Raw genomic sequence first — 21206 nt, forward strand, 5'->3', positions numbered from 1 at the left:
TTTTAGATGTGATTCCATTAAATATTATATATAAGTGTAATATATTATGTCTTAATTTTATTTCTATGAATGGTTAACAGTAAAATACTGATTATAGTCTATAATCTAGTTGTATTTACAGTGGAATATTGAGGGAATGGCTTTTAAGTGGCTCCACAATACCCGCAAGACCAGATTTATTCGATTGATGAGGATAGAGCACGTTCTTTAAAATATCGAATTAAACACTTATTCCATTGTTACCATAACAACTTAGGAAAGCTTTTGGGGTTACTTCCTAATTATTACATATTTGGGCCTATTCAAGATAAACCTAAACATTTACTTGGATATTCGTGCATCTACTTCTTATTCTAAGTATCAAGTAAAAAAATATAACATAAACTTATAATCAATTATACATATCGTCTTCTGTCACTGCTCAAATGTAAAAATGTACATCAGTCAGCTAGTTAGAAAAATTGGCCATGTCCGCCTGTTTCTAGCGCTATGGAAGCAATAGCTAATTGGATGAAATCCGCTCCTAAATAAGACAAGCTTCTCGGGACGCCCAATTGAATCGATGCATCCTTCCACTTTGGCTTCGGCTTCATAATTTGGATGCGCCAATCTGTCGCCATTTTAGGAACTTGCTTTTTTGTTTTGTCTCTTTTCCCCTTTTTTTTCGCCTAACTTCGAGAATTTTCTCGCGACGCTACGGCGGCTTCGAATTTCACAACTTTATGCAACTGATTTTTAAGACCACGCGTCTGCAAAGGATGTTTTGTTTTGAATGGTACAACTTAATGTTTTTAGCTACTTGTAACAACTTTAACAACTTTTTAGCAGCATATAACAACTAAGCAACTTTTAAGAAAACAACACTCTACTTTTCGCGATCACATATGCATTTAAGTCTCTGTATTTGACACGGGCGAGCCCCTAAATGTAAGGTTTAGATTAACTTAATGTTTATTATAATGGTTATTTAATATGTAACATGTACTAGTTTTAAATCGACTTTTTACACAACTTTTGAGACAACTTCGTACTTCGGCGGACGACCAACGAGAGAGACTACCAACTGAGAGCCGATTACCCAACGAACACTTGCTTCCGAGCCAGACTACCCAACAAACAGTGTAGAACGGTGTGTTGCCAGCTATCTTGTATCTCTATGTCTTACATAAATGTGTAACTAAATTGTGCATTCTCGGTTCTTTCATCTTCTAGATAGTCCTTTTTATTTTTTGTGGTTCAGTTCTCTATTCAATTCGCAAAGAAAGTTATATAAATCTGAAGCAAGGTTGACGAGAGGTTGAAAATGATTAATTACATTTTCATATCCGTTTTGATTTGATTTTTCATTCATGCCACTTCTCTTATCCACTTGTTTTTTTAAGAATTCTGATTTCATATTCTTTTCTGTGCTTATAGCAAATTTCGTTGAGCAGATATCTCTTGAATGGTTGGTGAATTCGTAAAGATATATGTATATATTATTAATTCGATTGTTACCCAGATGAGACTCTTATGCGGCGATTTATCTTAATCATTTTGTGGCATGTGTTTGATGGCGTCATAGTGGCAAGGAGTAGACCACCTGGCAGCAACTTAAGTTCAGTAGCTTTTGGGATATATGTGCATACATATATTTATACCCTTGCAGAGGGTATTATAAAATTGGTCAGATGTTTGTAACGCACAGAAGGAGACGTTTCCGACCCCATAAAGTATATATATTCTTGATCAGCATGAGAAGCTGAGTTGATATAGCCATGTCCGTCTGTCCGTCTGTTCGTCCGTCCATCCGTCTGTGCGAATGCGTTTTACTCAGCCGTCTTAAGAGCCATCGGGCTGAAATTTTTTTTTTGGGGTTTTTCATTACCCGGGAAAAATAAAGTATGAAAACCATCAGGATCGGACCACTATATCATATAGCTCTGGAAAAACAAGAAGAAACATTTTCATAAATTTTAATTTTGTAAATTATGAAATTTACATATGTGATGACAAGGTACAGTCAATATAATAATCGGGTCTGCTCCCAGCTCTGCCGGCAGCGCTGCTTGTTGTCTACTACGTCTTTCGTCATCAACAGAGTACATGCATATACACACATAGACGCAACGCTACATGAACTGTATGTGTATGCGTGCGTTGCTTTGCTTTGGGAATGAGAGAAGAAGAAGAACAAATTGTAAAATAGAGAGTAAAATTTTTTTGTTTGTATATAGATGAATTGATTTGCAGAAAACAAATTTTGAACATGTAAAATTATTATTACCAAGGACAGCAAGGGTATATAAACTTCGGTAATAGCCGATGTTAGCTTCTTTGATATTTTTTTTTTGAAATCAATTTATAAATAATTTTTCTTTTCGGGTTACTCTAAGTGAAATCGGGAGTAATAATTAAATTTATCACTAGGGACTACTCTTGAAATCTGCGTTCTGTTACAATTTTTTTTTTTTTGCTTAGTAACGGGAAATCGAAATTTACATAGGTACACTCATAAATTGGTAGTCTCTTTCTTTTAAGCGGTTGGGTTGGAGTCTCTTGCCTCTAAATCCCATAGTTCCATTCTCTAAAAATAATCATCTTAATTTCTTTTTTGAGATGCACCTACATAAATGAATTTAAAAAAAGAGATTTGTTACCTATTGCTATGCCAATTATGATATGTTGGGGTTGGCTGATTAAACCTCTAATGTTCTCACAAATGTCCTAACCACTCAGAATTCAGCTGGTATGGGCTGTACTATAAGAAATAACAAAACTGGACTGACTTGTATACATACTCTCTACGATAATACTAGCGGTTGCATTATCCCTGGATGATGTTTCAGCCATTAGAGGTGGGAAACTATCGATAGTCGGCACCATCGATAGCGGCGATAGTTTTTTACCAAACCATCGATAGTGCCTCGATAGAGCCTTCGATAGTGCCTCGATAGTGACCTACATAAAACAACTAAAATTAATTTTTCAAATCCATAGTTTAATGTTTTTAATTATTTATATGTACATATATATGTTTTACGTCGCTTATTCGGTGGTTTCCGAGGAAGTAAGCCAAAGATTTTGGTTTAAAAATAACAAAATGTTCACATTCTCCTCCTTTAGACGTGTTCTGCGGTCTGATACTATTTGCCCTGCCTTGATGAATACCCGCTCTGACTGGACAGAAGTGGCCGGAATGCAAAAGTATTTTAACATCAACGTTTTTATTGCAGGAAAGTCCGTCTGGTTAACCTAAGAAAAATATTAATGAGAACAAATTAATTTTTGGATATTGATATTTAAAATTTTATAATTTACTTTCATCCATAATAGGGGATCAACATCTTGTTGGCTTAAGGGCCTTTCCAAATACTGCCTCTTCGCAATGATAGCATCCGATCGCGTGTTTCTAGCCATGGAACGGGCTTTGTTCCCAATGTAGTCGAAAAGCGGGTCCTTATTTGTTGAGATGGGTTCCACATTTGTGTCATTTGAACTATCTTTGTTCATTAAAGCCGTCAACTCGTTTTCGAAACAATGTGCAGCTTGTTCGGCATTTGACATATGTTGAAACCCAATCTTTTTAAATCGGGGATCTAAAATTGTCGCCATTCTCGTCGCACTTTTTTTTTCATATGGCGATAAACGTTTTACGATTGAATCTAATAAAACAGTGACCATTTTTTGTCCAACTTCAGTGTGCACATCCGAAGAAATAGTATGCGTTTTACGAATAAGTACATCTGTCAAGGGAATTATAAGCTAAATCGTAGCATATTTCCCACCAGATATTCTTTTGCTAACTTCTTCAAATACTGTAAGAATTTTTTCCAAGTCCTTCAAAACATCAATTTCCTCCGCTTGAAATGGGAGTGGTGCATTGGATGTAGACAATAGTACTACTGCAATTTCATCATGGGTCGCCAGTATTCGTTGAATCATATAAAAGAAACTATTCCATCTAGTTGGAGTTTCTTGTAAAAGTGAATACCCAAACTTTTCTTGCGCCATCTTAAACTTTTCATTAGCAATAGTGTTTTTTTTTTTTAAATTTTACAATTGCTTTACATTTTGAAATTATTGCCATTGTTTTTTCGTCATTGTCAAAATTTAGACGGTCTAAATCACGGTCTAAACAACCAAATTTAACGTGTGAGCAAAGCAGGGAATGTTACGAATCTTTAACAGCTCGCAAGCTTCGATCATGGAGCTGGCATTGTCCGTGACAATACACTCAGTTTTGTCAAACAAACCCCAAGAATTTAAAACTTCTTGCAAAGTATTCGCAATATTTTGAGCTGAATGGTTCGTTGCATCCAATAGCTTTCTTGTTGCCAATGAAGCTGTTTTAAGAGTGAACTCATGAATAAAGTGGCTAGTCACTTTAAAAAAACTTATGTTGGCACGTGACGACCATATGTCACATGTAACAGCAACACTAGAAACTTCTTCTAGAATGGTTGAAAGCTTTGCCGAAGTTTCTTTAAATAAATCCATCATCAGCACACTTTGTAAATGACGGCGACTTGGCAGCTTGTACCTGGCATCCACAATTTTGCTGTACTTGATGAATCCACGATCCTCTACTATGCTATCCAAGGCGACCATCTCCGCTAAAGTTTTATCAACAATGTTTTTTCGCGATGAGTTGGAATCGTACAGGACAGAGTTTTTAATGTATGAATCTAAAGATCTCATACTTGATCGGCAGCTGCTGCTGGTGGATAATATGCTGTCGCCCTGATCTCCATAATTAGCGGAGTTCCTTTCATCGTCCCTTAAACTAGGATGAAACCGTTTCAGGTGATCCCGTAAGTTGGACGTATTTTCGGTTGCTTTGAAATTGCTTCAACTACTCTTATTTTTATTACCCATTTGGAGAAAGCGATCCATTTCTTTAAAATTATGTTTTTGTTTTGTAATTGAAAGCAAGAAAATTTTTCACCAGCCAAGCGACGCCACTTTTTCAAAACGCGGAATTTATTTCACAACTATTGGTGACACTATCGAGGCACTATCGATACACTATCGGTACTGCATGACCATCGATAGTGAGTCGACTCGATAGTGCTCAACCATCGATAGTGTCGATAGTGCCATCGATAGTTTCCCACCTCTATCAGCCATGTGTCACAATCATATTTCCAGGTGATAAGCATCCTATAGCAAAGAAAGAGATACAAAGTCTAGACTACCACCACGCCTTCGTTTACTCAACACTTTTCAAACCAGAGTCTAGCTCTCAGTCACTCGCCAAAAGTTAGTTGTTTCTGCTGTTTTGACTGTTCTTGTTAGACTTGAGTTCATGTTGGCAGTTAGCTTTAAAATATCTGAAACAATTTTTAAGCTATTTGAATGTCCGGACCAGATCTCTGAGCATTGCCGGAGACGGTAATTCCAATGTTATTTAACTTTCACGACTTTAAATTGTTGATAGTATAGAATAAAAGATTAGAATGCATAAAGAAATTAAAAGAAGAAAAGGGGTCAATCAACCAAATAAATTATCTACCTCAAAAAAAAACTTAACGAGATAATTATCTAATTAGAATAGGCCCCTCAGTCGGGCCAAAAATTACTGTAACGTACAAAGCCTCAATGCTGTTGATGGGCAACTAAATATCTATAAATATTAAACCACAAATACCAACCATTGAATCGGCAACTATACGTTATTGTGTGAGGCCTATCTTATGTTAACACAATTCATCTGCGGGACTCTTAATGCGGCTAGCATGACAATCGGCTGGAGTGGTTCTTTGATGAATGTGTTTCACCCACTCACACGTCAGCAACTTTAAATAAAGTCCCTGTGCTGAAACTCGAAATAGAATAGAGAGAAAAGAATAGAAGAAAATAGTCCTAGTGTTGGCTGCATAGGTGTATTTACAGCCGCGCTCTCTACCCACCCTACCATGATTTTCCTTTCAGCGCTAGTGGAAATCCCAAAGAAAACGTTCTTATTCACATTAGATTGCCCAAAAAAAAAATTGGAAAATTACCTCATTATAAATATCATTATTATTCACTTAAATTAAATTTTCCACAATCATTCGTTTCTTAAAATCTAATATTTCTCTCTGAGAACAAAATTAACTCATAAAAAAAACCCAAAACCATTCTATAATATATAAGAAAATTTACAATTTCATAAATGATCAACATATTAATTTGTAATTTCTAAAAAAAAATATAGCTCGAAACTTTACCGCATAACGACTCATATTCAAAGATTAATAAATCCAAAATCAAAAAAAAAATACTCTAAACACTCGGCATCATTTTATGAACATTTCTTTCAAACTTTAAACCACTGTGCAAAGGCAAAACGTCGGCAGAGGCAGAGGGAAAGCTGGACGTAACGTGCGGCAAAACGTCGGCAGAGGCAGAGGCAACCCGTTGGCAGAGGCAAAGCTAGGCGTAGCGCGAAGTGAAACGTCGACAGAGGCAGAGGTAACCAGAGGCAGAAGCTGGACGCGGCAAGAGACAAAACGTTAGAAGAGGACAGACAACCTGCTGGCAGAAATTAAACGAAGACTTCGTGGGACAGGAGCGGACTTGGGTAAATTTTTTGGGGACTATATGTAGATAGTTCTAACCTTAATTGAATTTACTAAAACTAACCTTAGCATTAATTATTGGTATTGAACAAAAGAAAATATTTTAATATGGAGCTTGACGAGGTTATGGCATTGCGAGTCGCAGATCTGCGAAATAAGTTGGCCGAATTGAACCTAAGCACAGTGGGAAGAAAACGTGATCTACAGAATAGACTTCTTACTCATTACGATATTCAAGACAAAGATAGCGAGGAAGAAGAAGTAGACGCGAATTGCCGACAAACAATTTTAGTCGATCTTGGTACACCTTAAAAGATGTTGAGGGCAGTGTATCCTATTTTTCCGGCTCAGGTAGTCCCGACATTGATTTGTTGGTATTATCGCAACGTTCTCAGAAAAGAGAGGAGACTTTACGTGAATATTTGTATGCTTTAATGGAAATTGCCAAACCAGTGAGTTTGGACGATGGGAGCTTGATAGAATACTTTGTAAAGGGCATTCCAGACTCACAAGTAAATAAAGCTATTATATTTCAAGCCAGGAATCTAGAAGAACTGAAGTTTCAAATAAAAACGTATCAGAAAGTTCGTGCTTCACACAAGTCGTTAAATAAGTTTAAGGCTCAGTCAGGAGGAAAGATTAATTAGGGTAAAATAATTGATACATCTAAGAATCGGAAATGTTATTGCACATATCAGACGAGACTGTCCAAAGAACGATCAAAAGTGTTTCAAATGTGGTAAAGTTGGACATCGAATGGCACAGTGCGAACTATAAAATCCAATTAAATACGAGAGAAATACAAACGTGGTAGAAAATGAAGATGTAGTAATACAGCCGTCAAGCGAATTTACTCCGTCAGGGTTAGAACTTAAAGACATCTTATATTCTAACGTTATATTTAAAGGACTCGTAGATACTGGCGCTGCGAAGAAATATTTATTTTATGATTGGATCGAAACCGTTATTAGGCGGAGCTAGACACTTAACAGGAATTGGCGACAGTAAAGTGTTGACTTTCGGTAGTTTTATAATACCAGTGAAAGTGGATGGTTTAGTTATGAACATAGAATTCCATGTAGTGCCAGATCAGGAAATAAGTTTTGATGCTATACTGGGTCAAACGATATTGAACACTGTCAATATAAATGTAACAGCAAATGGATCTAAGTTTGCTATGCGCAACGGTATAGAAGTTTGTCGCACCCATAGTATGCCAAAGAGAGAACAAAATGAGTCAGATATTCAGTGGGCAGGAGAGATTGGAAATATCTTCATCACAAATATTGAAGACAGGGATAAGAGTCTAGACATAAATCTTTCGCATTAGAGCCATTTGATAAAAGGGGAAGTAGAGAAATTAATTCGAAACTACCAGCCAAAAAGAAATGCAAACGCACCAGTAAGCATGAAATTTATATTGAGCGACGAAATACCAGTGTATCAGCACCCGAGACGTTTAGCCCTTTGTGATCAGGAAATCGTTGATAAACAAATTCAAGAATGGCTAGCAGAGAACATTATTAAAACTAGTACTTCTGAGTACGCGTCTCAAGTTGTCTTAGTCTCGAAAAAGAATGGTCAGAAGCGGTTATGCTGTGACTACAGGAAATTAAACGAAAACATTCTTCGTGATAACTTTCCATGTACCGGTAGGAGAATGCTCTCAGAAATACACTTCTTTTGTTATGAATTCCTGTATGTTCCTTTCGGTATTTCAAATTCACCAGCTGTATTTACAAGATTCATAATGGTTGTGTTAGGAGATTTGATTAAAGCAAGCGATTGTGTAGTCTACATGGACGACATCATCATTCCAAGTACAGGTATCGGATGATGGTTTGGCCAAGCTAAAACGCGTATTAGTCGTATCACTTCCTATTTTAGAAAGTTTATTGAAAACCGAAAAACGAAACCGTTGTCCGATTTAATGCGTAAGGATTCGAAGTTTGAATTCAAAGATATACACAAACTCGCTTTCGAAGAACTAAGAGCTGCGTTGACTAAAGAACCCGTCCTTAAATTGTTTAACCCGAAATTGCAAACTGAAATACATGCGGATGCTTCAAAATACGGATTTGGGGCAGCTTTGTTACAAAAGCATCCAGAGGATAATTCATTTCATCCCGTTGAATATATGAGTCGTAAGACAAAATTGTGCGAAGAAAGGTATCATTCTTAGAAGTGCTTGCTATAATTGGAGCACTAACCAAATGGCGTGTTTATGTCGTAGGATCTCGATTCACAATAGTTACTGATTGTAACGCATGCGCTATGACCATGAAAAAGAAAGATGTTCCTTTGAGAGTTGCTCGTTGGGCTATGTATCTTCAGGATTTTGATTATGTTATCGTACATCGATCAGGTACTCAAATGAGGCACGTCGATGCGTTGAGTTAATATGCATGTTTTATGCTTGTTGAGGACACTATTAAACATCGATTAAGAGAAGCTCAGTTGCAAGATGAGTGGACCAAGGCAGTAAGGACGCTAGTCGAAAAGGAAAGTTATAAAGACTTCTACATAGAGAACGAGATTCTCTTTAAAGACCCTAATTGTGAATTGATTGAAGTGGCTTCGGCAATGAAACATGAGATTATTAGACTTGGACTTACCCAGGGTCACTTTTCCGTCAATATATTCACGAATTGGGAGATAAGGTTATTCGTGTGGTACATAGTTGTGTGGAGTGTATTGTTATTAACGCAAAGGCTGGAAAAAGAGAGGGATATCTAACTTCAATAGAAAAGGGTGACAAACCACTTTGTTCTTACCATATTGATCACATCGGACCAATGGAACTTACAAATAAATGATATAATTACTTGTTGGTTATTATAGATAGTTTTTCTAAGTACGTTTAATTGTATCCCACTAGGAGCACAGGCGTAGATGAAGTGAGACGGTGTTTAGAAGTTCAAGCAACAAATTTTGGGAACCCAGTACGATTGATATCTGATAGAGGCGCTACTTTTAAATCGTACATTTTCAAAAAGTATTGCCAAGATCACGACATCGTGCATTTATTGATTACCACCGGAGTACCGCGAGGAAATGGGCAAGTTGAAAGGAATCACAAGATAGTTTTTCCAATGCTAGCTAAAATGAGTTTAGATAATCCAGCTTCATGGTATAAATACGTAGGGAAAGTTCAGCAAATCAACGATACGGCACCTAGAAGTACAAAGATAGCTCCTTTTAAAATTCTAACCGGTATTGACATGCGTAGATCAGAGGATGTAAACCTTAAAGAACTACTCGATGATCTTCTAATCGAAGAACTAGCAAAACACAGAAAAAAAATACGAATGGAGGCAGTTGAAAATATAAAACAAATTCAGGAGGAGAACAAGAAGCCAGCTAATCTAAAGAGAAAAGAGAGAAAACGATTCAAAATAAATGATTTGGTTGCTATTAAGCGTACCCAATATGGCGTTAATCTGAAACTTAAAGGAAAGTATTTAGGACCCTATAAAGTAACGGCGATTAAAAATCATGGAAGATATGTAATAAGAGAAAGTTGGACAGGCGGAAGGGCCTAATAGGACATCAACTGTATCGGATGTATATATATATATGAAATTGTTGGGACCGTTCAATGGCATTGAGAGAGAGCAATCCAAAGTGATAGAAGAGAAGAGACAAACACGTAGTGGCCGAACTTTCTAGTAGTAGTAGAGAGGTCAGGGCATAGGCTCATTATATAAGTTGAGAGACAGCTTGTTAAAGAGGCCATAGATTATTCGCAAAGAGACTCTCAACTGAATCGCACGTCAAGGTCCATAAGTAGTCCAGTGTTATTTCTATAAGTATGTTTAAATCTTAACAATATTTTGAACTCGATTGTCATCAAACAATTCAAATATTAATAAATAAATAAATATAGTAACGATCATTAAATCAACGCTACATAATATATACATATATCTTTACGAATTCTCCAACCATTCAAGAGATATCTGCTCAACGAGATTTGCTATAAACACTGAAAGAAAATGACATCAGAATTCTTAAAACAAGTTGATAAGAGAAGTGGCATGAATGAAAATCAAATCAAAACGGAAATAAAAATGTAATTAATCATTTTCAACCTCTCGTCAACCTTGCTTCAGATTTATAACACTTTCTTTGCGAATTGAATAGAGAACTGAACCACAAACCAGAGGGCCGGGGCTAACTTCGACCGCGTCAAAGTGTGTGTACCCTTGCAACTTTTTTGGTAACTTTTTCCTTACCTATAGTCATCAAAGTGGAAAAACGTTTAAGCTAAAAGGGCTAATGTTTCCGAAAGAACGGCCAAGATATTGATCAAAGTCACTGTTTTCCACCGATCGTTCTTATGGGAGCTATATGATATAGTTACCCGATCCTTATCAAATTTGGCACAGTCATTAACAGATATATTAAACTAACAAATGTTTAATTTGAGCAATCGCGTCAAAAGTAAGGAAGTTATTGACAAAAGTCACTGTTTTCGAGAGATCGTTCCTATGGGAGCTATATGATATAGTTATCCGATCTTGATCAAATTTGGCATAGTCGTTTATATGTGTAATTAACTCAACAATATTAAATTTCATGATAATAGCTCAGAAAATAACGAAGTTATTTAGAAAAGTCACTGTTCGTGACTTTGCCATTTGTATGGGAGCTATATGATATAGTGATCCGATCCGGCTGACAACGCCTGCAGTATATAAAAGCCTACATGCAAAATTTCAGCTCTGTAGCTCTTTCGGTCTAGGAGGAGTTTGCGTTGATCCAGACGGACGGACGGACGGACGGACATGGCGATTTGAACTCGTCTCGTCGTGCTGATCAAGAATATATATACTTTATATGGTCGGAGATGCTTCCTTCTATGCGTTGCACACTTTTGACCAAAATTAATTAACTTCATTAAACAAATGCATTTTCACATGCTTCTTACAAGCATATCTTAGTATCTCGCTAACTCAATCATACGAGCACCCTCGACTGTTTTTTGTCCAATTTTGATCAAATTTGGTATTTTGCTAAATATTAGTATTAAATTTAAGTGTGCCAAATTTAATCGAATAAGCTAAAAAAATATGTGAGATAATCAAGTTTTTTAAATTTAGGGGGGCGGAAAAGGGCGTGCAAAATTTTTATAAATACAAAATGTGTGCATTTACTAAGCGAATATACATACCAAATATTGTGTCTCTAGCTAGAATAGTTTTTGAGATAAACGCTTTATTTAAATTGCGGAGGCGGAACGGGGCGTGGCAAAAATTTGAAATAAACTTGATCACTCTACATACTACACGAGTCTACATACCGAATTTGGTGGCTCTAGCTCTTACAGTCTCCGAGATCTAGGTGTTCATACGGACAGACGGACGGACGGACGGATGGACGGACGGACGGACGGACGGACGGACGGACGGACTGGCGGACGGACGGACAGTGCTAGATCGACTCGGTTGTTGATCCTGATCAAGAATATATATACTTTGTGGGGTCGGAGATGCTTCCTTCTGCTTGTTACATACATTTTGGCGACTTTAATATACCATTTCACCCTATGGGTGTATGGTATAAAAAACGACGCAGAGCGTGCATCTGAAATATGAAGAAAATAATATGTTGTTTCTATCAAAATTGCTCAATAGCAATATGATTTATCACCTTGGCTTTGTAATTATCCAACTGGGCGAACTGTCGGGCAGCAATTAATCCCTTACGTACTTCCTCCTTCATCTTGGTCTGACTTCCCTGCTGGCTAAGGGCACGTCCGATCATTGGGACGACCGTGCGCATCAGGATGGGCATAAATCCGCGAAGTGGAACATAAGCCATTTTTTCTAATGTAGCCCTAAGGATCTTAACAATTTCACAAAAAATATAAATATTTCTAAAAAATAAAATAAATTTTGTGGTCAATTCGAGAGTAGAGAAATTTTTGGTTGTGCTCGAATTGAAACTATAAAATATACTGAGCAAGTAACGTGTAGCTCCAGTAGGTCGAAATTGAAGGTAGGTGCTTAAATTGAATAAAATTTGGTAATTTTCGTGAATTTTCAACCTTTTTGACGTTAATATAAACTGGGGATTAGCCTACTTGAGGCGAAGCCCTTTGCCGTAATTCTGATGGTGCCCAAGGGCACTTTTTCTTTTAATTAAACTTTATATAAAATGATTCAATAGTTTCTTGGCAGATCATTTGCTTCTTATTCATCTTTAATATATTAAAATTGAATTGTACTACAGCGCAGAAATTCATTATAGATATATACATATATAAGTGATGACAAGATGTTTCTATTCACTAATTTTAATAAAATACAAATTAAAAGTAAAATGTTCCAATAAATAAATAAACATTTTTGGGGAAAAAACCATGGAATAACAATTTGTTTGGTATTATCTTTAGGAGCATATAAAACACACCCTTTAAATGTTCATTTATTTATTTAAATCTCAACAATTTCTAGGAATTTTTGAAAAAAATTTGCCTGACACGTCTAGTACGCGTTTTAGCTTGGCCGAACCATCATCGATACCTGTACTTGGAATGATGATGTCGTCTATGTAGACTACACAATCGCTTGCTTTAATCAAATCTCCTAACACAACCATTATGAATCTTGTAAATACAGCTGGTGAATTTAAATTACCGAAAGGAACATACAGGAATTCATAACAAAGAAGTGTATTTCTGAGAGCATTCTACTACCGGTACATGGAAAAATCCGTTTGTTAAGTCTAAAGTTGAAAACATATTGGCACCTTGTAACTTTTCTAAAACGCTGTCCATATGAGCCATGGGAAAGTTATCACGAAAAATCTTCTCGTTTAATTTCCTGTAGTCACAGCATAAACGCTTCTGACCACTCTTTTTCGAGGCTAAGACAACTGGAGACGCGTACTCAGAAGTACTAGTTTTAATTATTTTCTCTGCTAGCCATTCTTGAATTTGTTTATCAATGATTTCCTGATCACAAAGGGCTAAACGTCTCGGGTGCTGATACACTGGTATTTCGTCGCTCAATATAAATTTCATGCTTACTGGTGCGTTTGCATTTCTTTTTGGCTGGTAGTTTCGAATTAATTTCTCTACTTCCCCTTTTATCAAATGGCTCTAATGCGAAAGATTTATGTCTAGACTCTTATCCCTGTCTTCAATATTTGTGATGAAGATATTTCCAATCTCTCCTGCCCACTGAATATCTGACTCATTTTGTTCTCTCTTTGGCATACTATGGGTGCGACAAACTTCTATATCGTTGTGCATAGCAAACTTAGATCCATTTGTTGTTACATTTATATTGACAGTGTTCAATATCGTTTGACCCAGTATAGCATCAAAACTTATTTCCTGATCTGGCACTACATGGAATTCTATGTTCATAACTAAACCATCCACTGGTTCACTGGTATTATAAAACTACCGAAAGTCAACACTTTACTGTCGCCAATTCCTGTTAAGTGTCTAGCTCCGCCTAATAACGGTTTCGATCCAATCATAAAATAAATATTTCTTCGCATAAGACATAAACCAGCGCCAGTATCTACGAGTCCTTTAAATATAACGTTAGAATATACGATGTCTTTAAGTTCTAACCCTGACGGAGTAAATTCGCTTGAAATAAATATTAAAATAAATATTTCTTCGCATAAGACATAAACCAGCGCCAGTATCTACGAGTCCTTTAAATATAACGTTAGAATATACGATGTCTTTAAGTTCTAACCCTGACGGAGTAAATTCGCTTGACGGCTGTATTACTACATCTTCATTTTCTACCACGTTTGTATTTCTCTCGTATTTAATTGGATTTTATAGTTTGCACTGTGCCATTCGATGTCCAACTTTACCACATTTGAAACACTTTTGATCGTTCTTTGGACAGTCTCGTCTGATATGTGCAATAACATTTCCGATTCTTAGATGTATCAATTATTTTACTCTGATTAATCTTTCCTCCTGACTGAGCCTCAAACTTATTTAACGACTTGTGTGAAGCACGAACTTTCTGATACGTTTCTATTTGAAACTTCAGTTCTTCTAGATTCCTGGCTTGAAATATAATAGCTTTATTTACTTGTGAGTCTGGAATGCCCTTTACAAAGTATTCTATCAAGCTCCCATCGTCCAAACTCACTGGTTTGGCAATTTCCATTAAAGCATACAAATATTCACGTAAAGTCTCCTCTCTTTTCTGAGAACGTTGCGATAATATTCTATGAATCACATCTGCTGATCGTTTCGAACCAAATTCTTTGCGCAGTGCTGCTTTAAATATCTCCCTATTGTTTATACCAAGTTGACTCCGAATGAATGATTTAGCTGCTGCAGCTAACAACTGTTTGGCGTTTATAAAGGTCTGTAACTTGTCCCATTGTACTGTAATAGCACACTCTTCTATCTCTTGTACCCACAAATCAATGTCGGGACTACCTGAGCCGGAAAAATAGGATACACTGCCCCCAACATCTTTTAAGGTGTACCAAGATCGACTAAAATTGTTTGTGGGCAATTCGCCTCTACTTCTTCTTCATCGCTATCTTTGTGTTGAATATCGTAATGAGTAAGAAGTCTATTTTGTAGATCACGTTTTCTTCCCACTGTGCTTAGGTTCAATTCGGCCAACTTATTTCGCAGATCTGCGACTCGCATTGCCATAACCTCGTCAAGCTCCATATTAAAATATTTTCTTTTGTTCAATACCAATAATAAATGCTAAGGTTAGTTTTAGTAAATTCAATTAAGGTTAGAACTATCTACATATAGTCCCCAAAAAATTTACCCAAGTCCGCATCTGTCCCACGAAGTCTTCGTTTAATTTCTGCCAGCAGGTTGTCTGTCCTCTTCTAACGTTTTGTCTCTTGCCGCGTCCAGCTTCTGCCTCTGGTTACCTCTGCCTCTGTCGACGTTTCACTTCGCGCTACGCCCAGCTTAGCGTCTGCCAACGGGTTGCCCCTGCCTCTGCCGACGTTTCACCTCGCGCTACGCCATCAAGGCAGGCGAGGGATGTTTAAGATTCGCAATCGAGATGCAGGAGATTGCCATGAATTTTCCGATTCCGGAGAACGAGCTGGTCGACCTGATCATTGATGGATTGCGGGACAACTCTACTCGAGTCGGCATGCTGTACTCAGCTCGGACGGTGGCCGAACTGAAGCCCCTACTGGAACGCTACCAGCGCTTCCGTATGAAGGCGACACCAGCCACTTAAGATTCTTATTTACCCCCCTTCGTTGTTACCAATTGGAATCGAGGTCGATTCCTCGTCAGGACGGCCGAGTTGTAAGATTCCAATTATTTACAAAGTCTGTTAAATGCTCATATATCGATTGTTGTGATAAGTATCGATTGTTAGTAATAAGTATCGATTGTTAGTACTAAGTATCGATTGTTAGCGATAAGTCATCGATAGGTGGGAGACAGCTCTCTCTTCTCTTCCGGCGACGCAACGAGCAAGTTGTCTCTGCGCAGAAAACGTAAGATTAAATCCGAAAAATACAAACTAATCGTTATCACTTTTACCCAATAATTAGGTGTTTACACAAGGGTATAAAAATAACCAGAGGGCCGGGGCTAACTTCGACCGCGTCAAAGTTTGTATACCCTTGCAACTTTTTTGGTAAGTTTTTCCTTACCTATAGCCACATCAAAGTGGAAAAACGTTTAATCTAAAAGGGCTAATGTGTCCGAAAGAACGGCCTACAATCTTACCATAGGAAATAACGAAGATATTAATCAGTCACTGTTTTCCACCGATCGTTCCTATGGGAGCTATATGATATAGCTACCCGATCTTTATCAAATTCGGCACAGTCATTAACAGATATATTAAACTAACAAATGTTTAATTTAAGAGCAATCGCGTCAACAGTAACGAAGTTATTGACAAACGTCACTGTTTTCGAAAGGTCGTTCCTATGGGAGCTATATGATATAGTAACCCGATCTTGATCAAATTTGGCATAGTCGTTTATATATGTAATTAACTTAACTATATTAAATTTCACGATAATAGCTCAGAAAATAACGAAGTTATTAAGAAAAGTCACTGTTCGTGACTTTGCCATTTGTATGGGAGCTATATGATATAGTGATCCGATCCGGCTGAATCCGAGATATACAACGCCTGCAGTATATACAAGCCTACATGCATACAAATTTTAGCTCTGTAGCTCTTTCGGTCTAGGAGGAGTTTGCGTTGATCCAGACGGACGGACGGACGGACGGAAGGACGGACATGGCGATTTGAACTCGTCTCGTCGTGCTGATCAAGAATATATATACGTTATATGGTCGGAGATGCTTCCTTCTATGCGATGCACACTTTTGACCAAAATTAATATACCCTTTTTGCAAGGGTATAAAAATAAAAAGGACTATCTAGAAAATCAAAGAAACGAGAACGCACAATTTAGTTACACATTTATATTTTGAATTATGGATAAGATGCTTTGAAACATTTTCAGCCCTGTTTTAAATGAGGATTATTGAAAAGTCTTCTTCCATGTGAAATTCATACAATTATTACAGCCAATTCCGCGATATGTTAATATAGAAAATTTTTTCTTCACATATATGCAATTTTGATTGGCAATGGAAACGCCTGTTTTAATATCAATTTACGATATTAAACTTGAAAGTTAAAAAAAAATGAAGTAAGTCGTCTCGCCGACTTAGGTATACCATACACCAGTAAAGCAGATTTTTTAACTTTATTAAACAAATGCATTTTCACATACTTCTTACAAGCATATCTTAGTATCTCGCTAACTCAATCATACGAGCACCCTCGACTGTTTTTTGTCCGATTTTGATCAAATTTGGTATTTTGCTAATTAGTATTAAATTTAAGTGTGCCAAATTTAATCGAATAAGGTAAAAAAATATGGGAGATCAAGTTTTTTAAATTTAGGGGTCGGAAAAGGGCGTGCAAAATTTTTATAAATACAAAATGTGTGCATTTACTAAGCGAATATACATACCAAATATTGTGTCTCTAGCTAGAATAGTTTTTGAGATAAACGCTTTATTTAAATTGCGGAGGCGGAACGGGGCGTGGCAAAAATTTGAAATAAACTTGATCACTCTACATACTACACGAGTCTACATACCGAATTTGGTGGCTCTAGCTCTTACAGTCTCCGAGATCTAGGTGTTCATACGGACAGACGGACGGACGGACGGATGGACGGACGGACGGGCGGATGGACGGACGGACGGACATGGCTAGATCGACTCGGTTGTTGATCCTGATCAAGAATATTTATACTTTGTGGGGTCGGAGATGCTTCCTTCTGCCTGTTACATACATTTTGGCGACTTTAATATACCATTTCACCCTATGGGTGTATGGTATAAAAAAACGACGCAGAGCGTGCATCTGAAATATGAAGAAAATAATATGTTGTTTCTATCAAAATTGCTCAATAGCAATATGATTTATCACCTTGGCTTTGTAATTATCCAACTGGGCGAACTGTCGGGCAGCAATTAATCCCTTACGTACTTCGTCCTTCATCTTGGTCTGACTTCCCTGCTGGCTAAGGGCACGTCCGATCATTGGGACGACCGTGCGCATCAGGATGGGCATAAATCCGCGAAGTGGAACATAAGCCATTTTTTCTAATGTAGCCCTAAAGATCTTAACAATTTCACAAAAAAAAAAATATTTCTAAAAAATAAAATAAATTTTGTGGTCAATTCGAGAGTAGAGAAATTTTTGGTTGTGCTCGAATTGAAACTATAAAATATACTGAGCAAGTAACGTGTAGCTCCAGTAGGTCGAATGAGAACTTCAAGCAATGGTTGCTTAAATTGAATAAAATTTGGCAATTTTCGTGAATTTTCAACCATTTTGACGTTAATCAAAACTGGGGATTAGCCTACTTGAGGCGAAGCCCTTTGCCGTAATTCTGATGGTGCCCAAGGGCACTTTTTCTATTAATTAAACTTTATATAAAATGATTCAATAGTTTCTTGGCAGATCATTTGCTTCTTATTCATCTTTAATATATTAAAATTGAATTGTACTACAGCGGAGAAATTCATTATAGATGTATACATATATAAGTGATGACAAGATGTTTCTATTCACTAATTTTAATAAAATACAAATTAAAAAAAGTAAAATGTTCCAATAAATAAATAAACATTTTTGGGGAAAAAACCATGGAATAACAATTTGTTTGGTATTATCTTTAGGAGCATATAAAACACACCCTTTAAATGTTCATTTATTTATTTAAATCTCAACAATTTCTAAGAATTTTTGAAAAAAAATTTGACTGACACGTCTAGTACGCGTTTTAGCTTGGCCAAACCATCATCGATACCTGTACTTGGAATGATGATGTCGTCTATGTAGACTACACAATCGCTTGCTTTAATCAAATCTCCTAACACAACCATTATGAATCTTGTAAATACAGCTGGTGAATTTAAATTACCGAAAGGAACATACAGGAATTCATATTGTCCACTCTAAGTCACAAAAGAAGTGTATTTCTGAGAGCTTTCTCCTACCGGTACATGGAAAAATCCGTTTGTTAAGTCTAAAGTTGAAAACATATTGGCACCTTGTAACTTTTCTAAAACGCTGTCCATATGAGCCATGGGAAAGTTATCACGAGAAATCTTTTCGTTTAATTTCCTGTAGTCACAGCATAAACGCTTCTGACCACTCTTTTTCGAGGCTAAGACAACTGGAGACGCGTACTCAGAAGTACTAGTTTTAATTATTTTCTCTGCTAGCCATTCTTGAATTTGTTTATTAACGATTTCCTGATCACAAAGGGCTAAACGTCTTGGGTGCTGATACACTGGTATTTCGTCGCTCAATATAAATTTCATGCTTACTGGTGCGTTTGCATTTCTTTTTGGCTGGTAGTTTCGAATTAATTTCTCTACTTCCCCTTTTATCAAATGGCTCTAATGCGAAAGATTTATGTCTAGACTCTTATCCCTGTCTTCAATATTTGTGATGAAGATATTTCCAATCTCTCCTGCCCACTGAATATCTGACTCATTTTGTTCTCTATGCCAAAGACTATGGGTGCGACAAACTTCTATATCGTTGCGCATAGCAAACTTAGATCCATTTGCTGTTACATTTATATTGACAGTGTTCAATATCGTTTGACCCAGTATAGCATCAAAACTTATTTCCTGATCTGGCACTACATGGAATTCTATGTTTATAACTAAACCATCCACTGGTTCAATGGTATTATAAAACTACCGAAAGTCAACACTTTACTGTCGCCAATTCCTGTTAAGTGTCTAGCTCCGCCTAATAACGGTTTCGATCCAATCATAAAATAAATATTTCTTCGCATAAGACATAAACCAGCGCCTCGTAGATTGAGTCCTTTAAATATAACGTTAGAATATACGATGTCTTTAAGTTCAAACCCTGACTGAGTAAATTCGCTTGACGGCTGTATTACTACATCTTCATTTTCTACCACGTTTGTATTTCTCTCGTATTTAATTGGATTTTATAGTTTGCACTGTGCCATTCGATGTCCAACTTTACCACATTTGAAACACTTTTGATCGTTCTTTGGACAGTCTCGTCTGATATGTGCAATAACATTTCCGATTCTTAGATGTATCAATTATTTTACTCTGATTAATCGTTCCTCCTGACTGAGCCTCAAACTTATTTAACGACTTGTGTGAAGCACGAACTTTCTGATACGTTTCTATTTGAAACTTCAGTTCTTCTAGATTCCTGGCTTGAAATATAATAGCTTTATTTACTTGTGAGTCTGGAATGCCCTTTACAAAGTATTCTATCAAGCTCCCATCGTCCAAACTCACTGGTTTGGCAATTTCCATTAAAGCATACAAATATTCACGTAAAGTCTCCTCTCTTTTCTGAGAACGTTGCGATAATATTCTATGAATCACATCTGCTGATCGTTTCGAACCAAATTCTTTGCGCAGTGCTGCTTTTAATATCTCCCTATTGTTTATACCAAGTTGACTCCGAATGAATGATTTAGCTGCTGCAGCTAACAACTGTTTGGCGTTTATAAAGGTCTGTAACTTGTCCCATTGTACTGTAATAGCACACTCTTCTATCTCTTGTACCCACAAATCAATGTCGGGACTACCTGAGCCGGAAAAATAGGATACACTGCCCTCAACATCTTTTAAGGTGTACCAAGATCGACTAAAATTGTTTGTGGGCAATTCGCCTCTACTTCTTCTTCATCTTTGTGTTGAATATCGTAATGAGTAAGAAGTCTATTCTGTAGATCACGTTTTCTTCCCACTGTGCTTAGGTTCAATTCGGCCAACTTATTTCGCAGATCTGCGACTCGCATTGCCATAACCTCGTCAAGCTCCATATTAAAATATTTTCTTTTGTTCAATACCAATAATAAATGCTAAGGTTAGTTTTAGTAAATTCAATTAAGGTTAGAACTATCTACATATAGTCCCCAAAAAATTTACCCAAGTCCGCATCTGTCCCACGAAGTCTTCGTTTAATTTCTGCCAGCAGGTTGTCTGTCCTCTTCTAACGTTTTGTCTCTTGCCGCGTCCAGCTTCTGCCTCTGGTTACCTCTGCCTCTGTCGACGTTTCACTTCACGCTACGCCCAGTTTAGCGTCTGCCAACGGGTTGCCTCTGCCTCTGCCTCTGCCGACGTTTTGCCTTTGCACAGTG

The 21206-nt window shown here is 37.0% G+C and overlaps 1 protein-coding gene across 2 annotated transcripts; it reads right to left on the reverse strand.

Annotated features, from left to right (window-relative positions):
* Positions 1 to 2994: 2994 nt before the first annotated feature.
* LOC124461087 (E3 SUMO-protein ligase ZBED1-like) lies at positions 2995 to 4039 on the reverse strand. 2 transcript variants are annotated; one of them, XM_047012669.1, is made up of 2 exons: positions 3301 to 4039; positions 2995 to 3225 (listed from the first exon to the last, which is right to left on the reverse strand). In XM_047012669.1, the coding sequence occupies exons 1-2, from the start codon at positions 3661 to 3663 to the stop codon at positions 3028 to 3030; spliced, it is 561 nt and encodes a 186-aa protein (XP_046868625.1). In that variant the 5' UTR covers positions 3664 to 4039; the 3' UTR covers positions 2995 to 3027. The 2 variants fall into 2 exon arrangements, with proteins under 2 accessions (XP_046868625.1, XP_046868624.1); XM_047012668.1 differs by having other exon boundaries at positions 2995 to 3234.
* Positions 4040 to 21206: the final 17167 nt, after the last annotated feature.

The sequence above is a fragment of the Drosophila willistoni genome, unplaced genomic scaffold, assembly GCF_018902025.1.
Source record: "Drosophila willistoni isolate 14030-0811.24 unplaced genomic scaffold, UCI_dwil_1.1 Seg202.1, whole genome shotgun sequence".
Taxonomy (NCBI): Eukaryota; Metazoa; Arthropoda; class Insecta; order Diptera; family Drosophilidae; genus Drosophila; species Drosophila willistoni.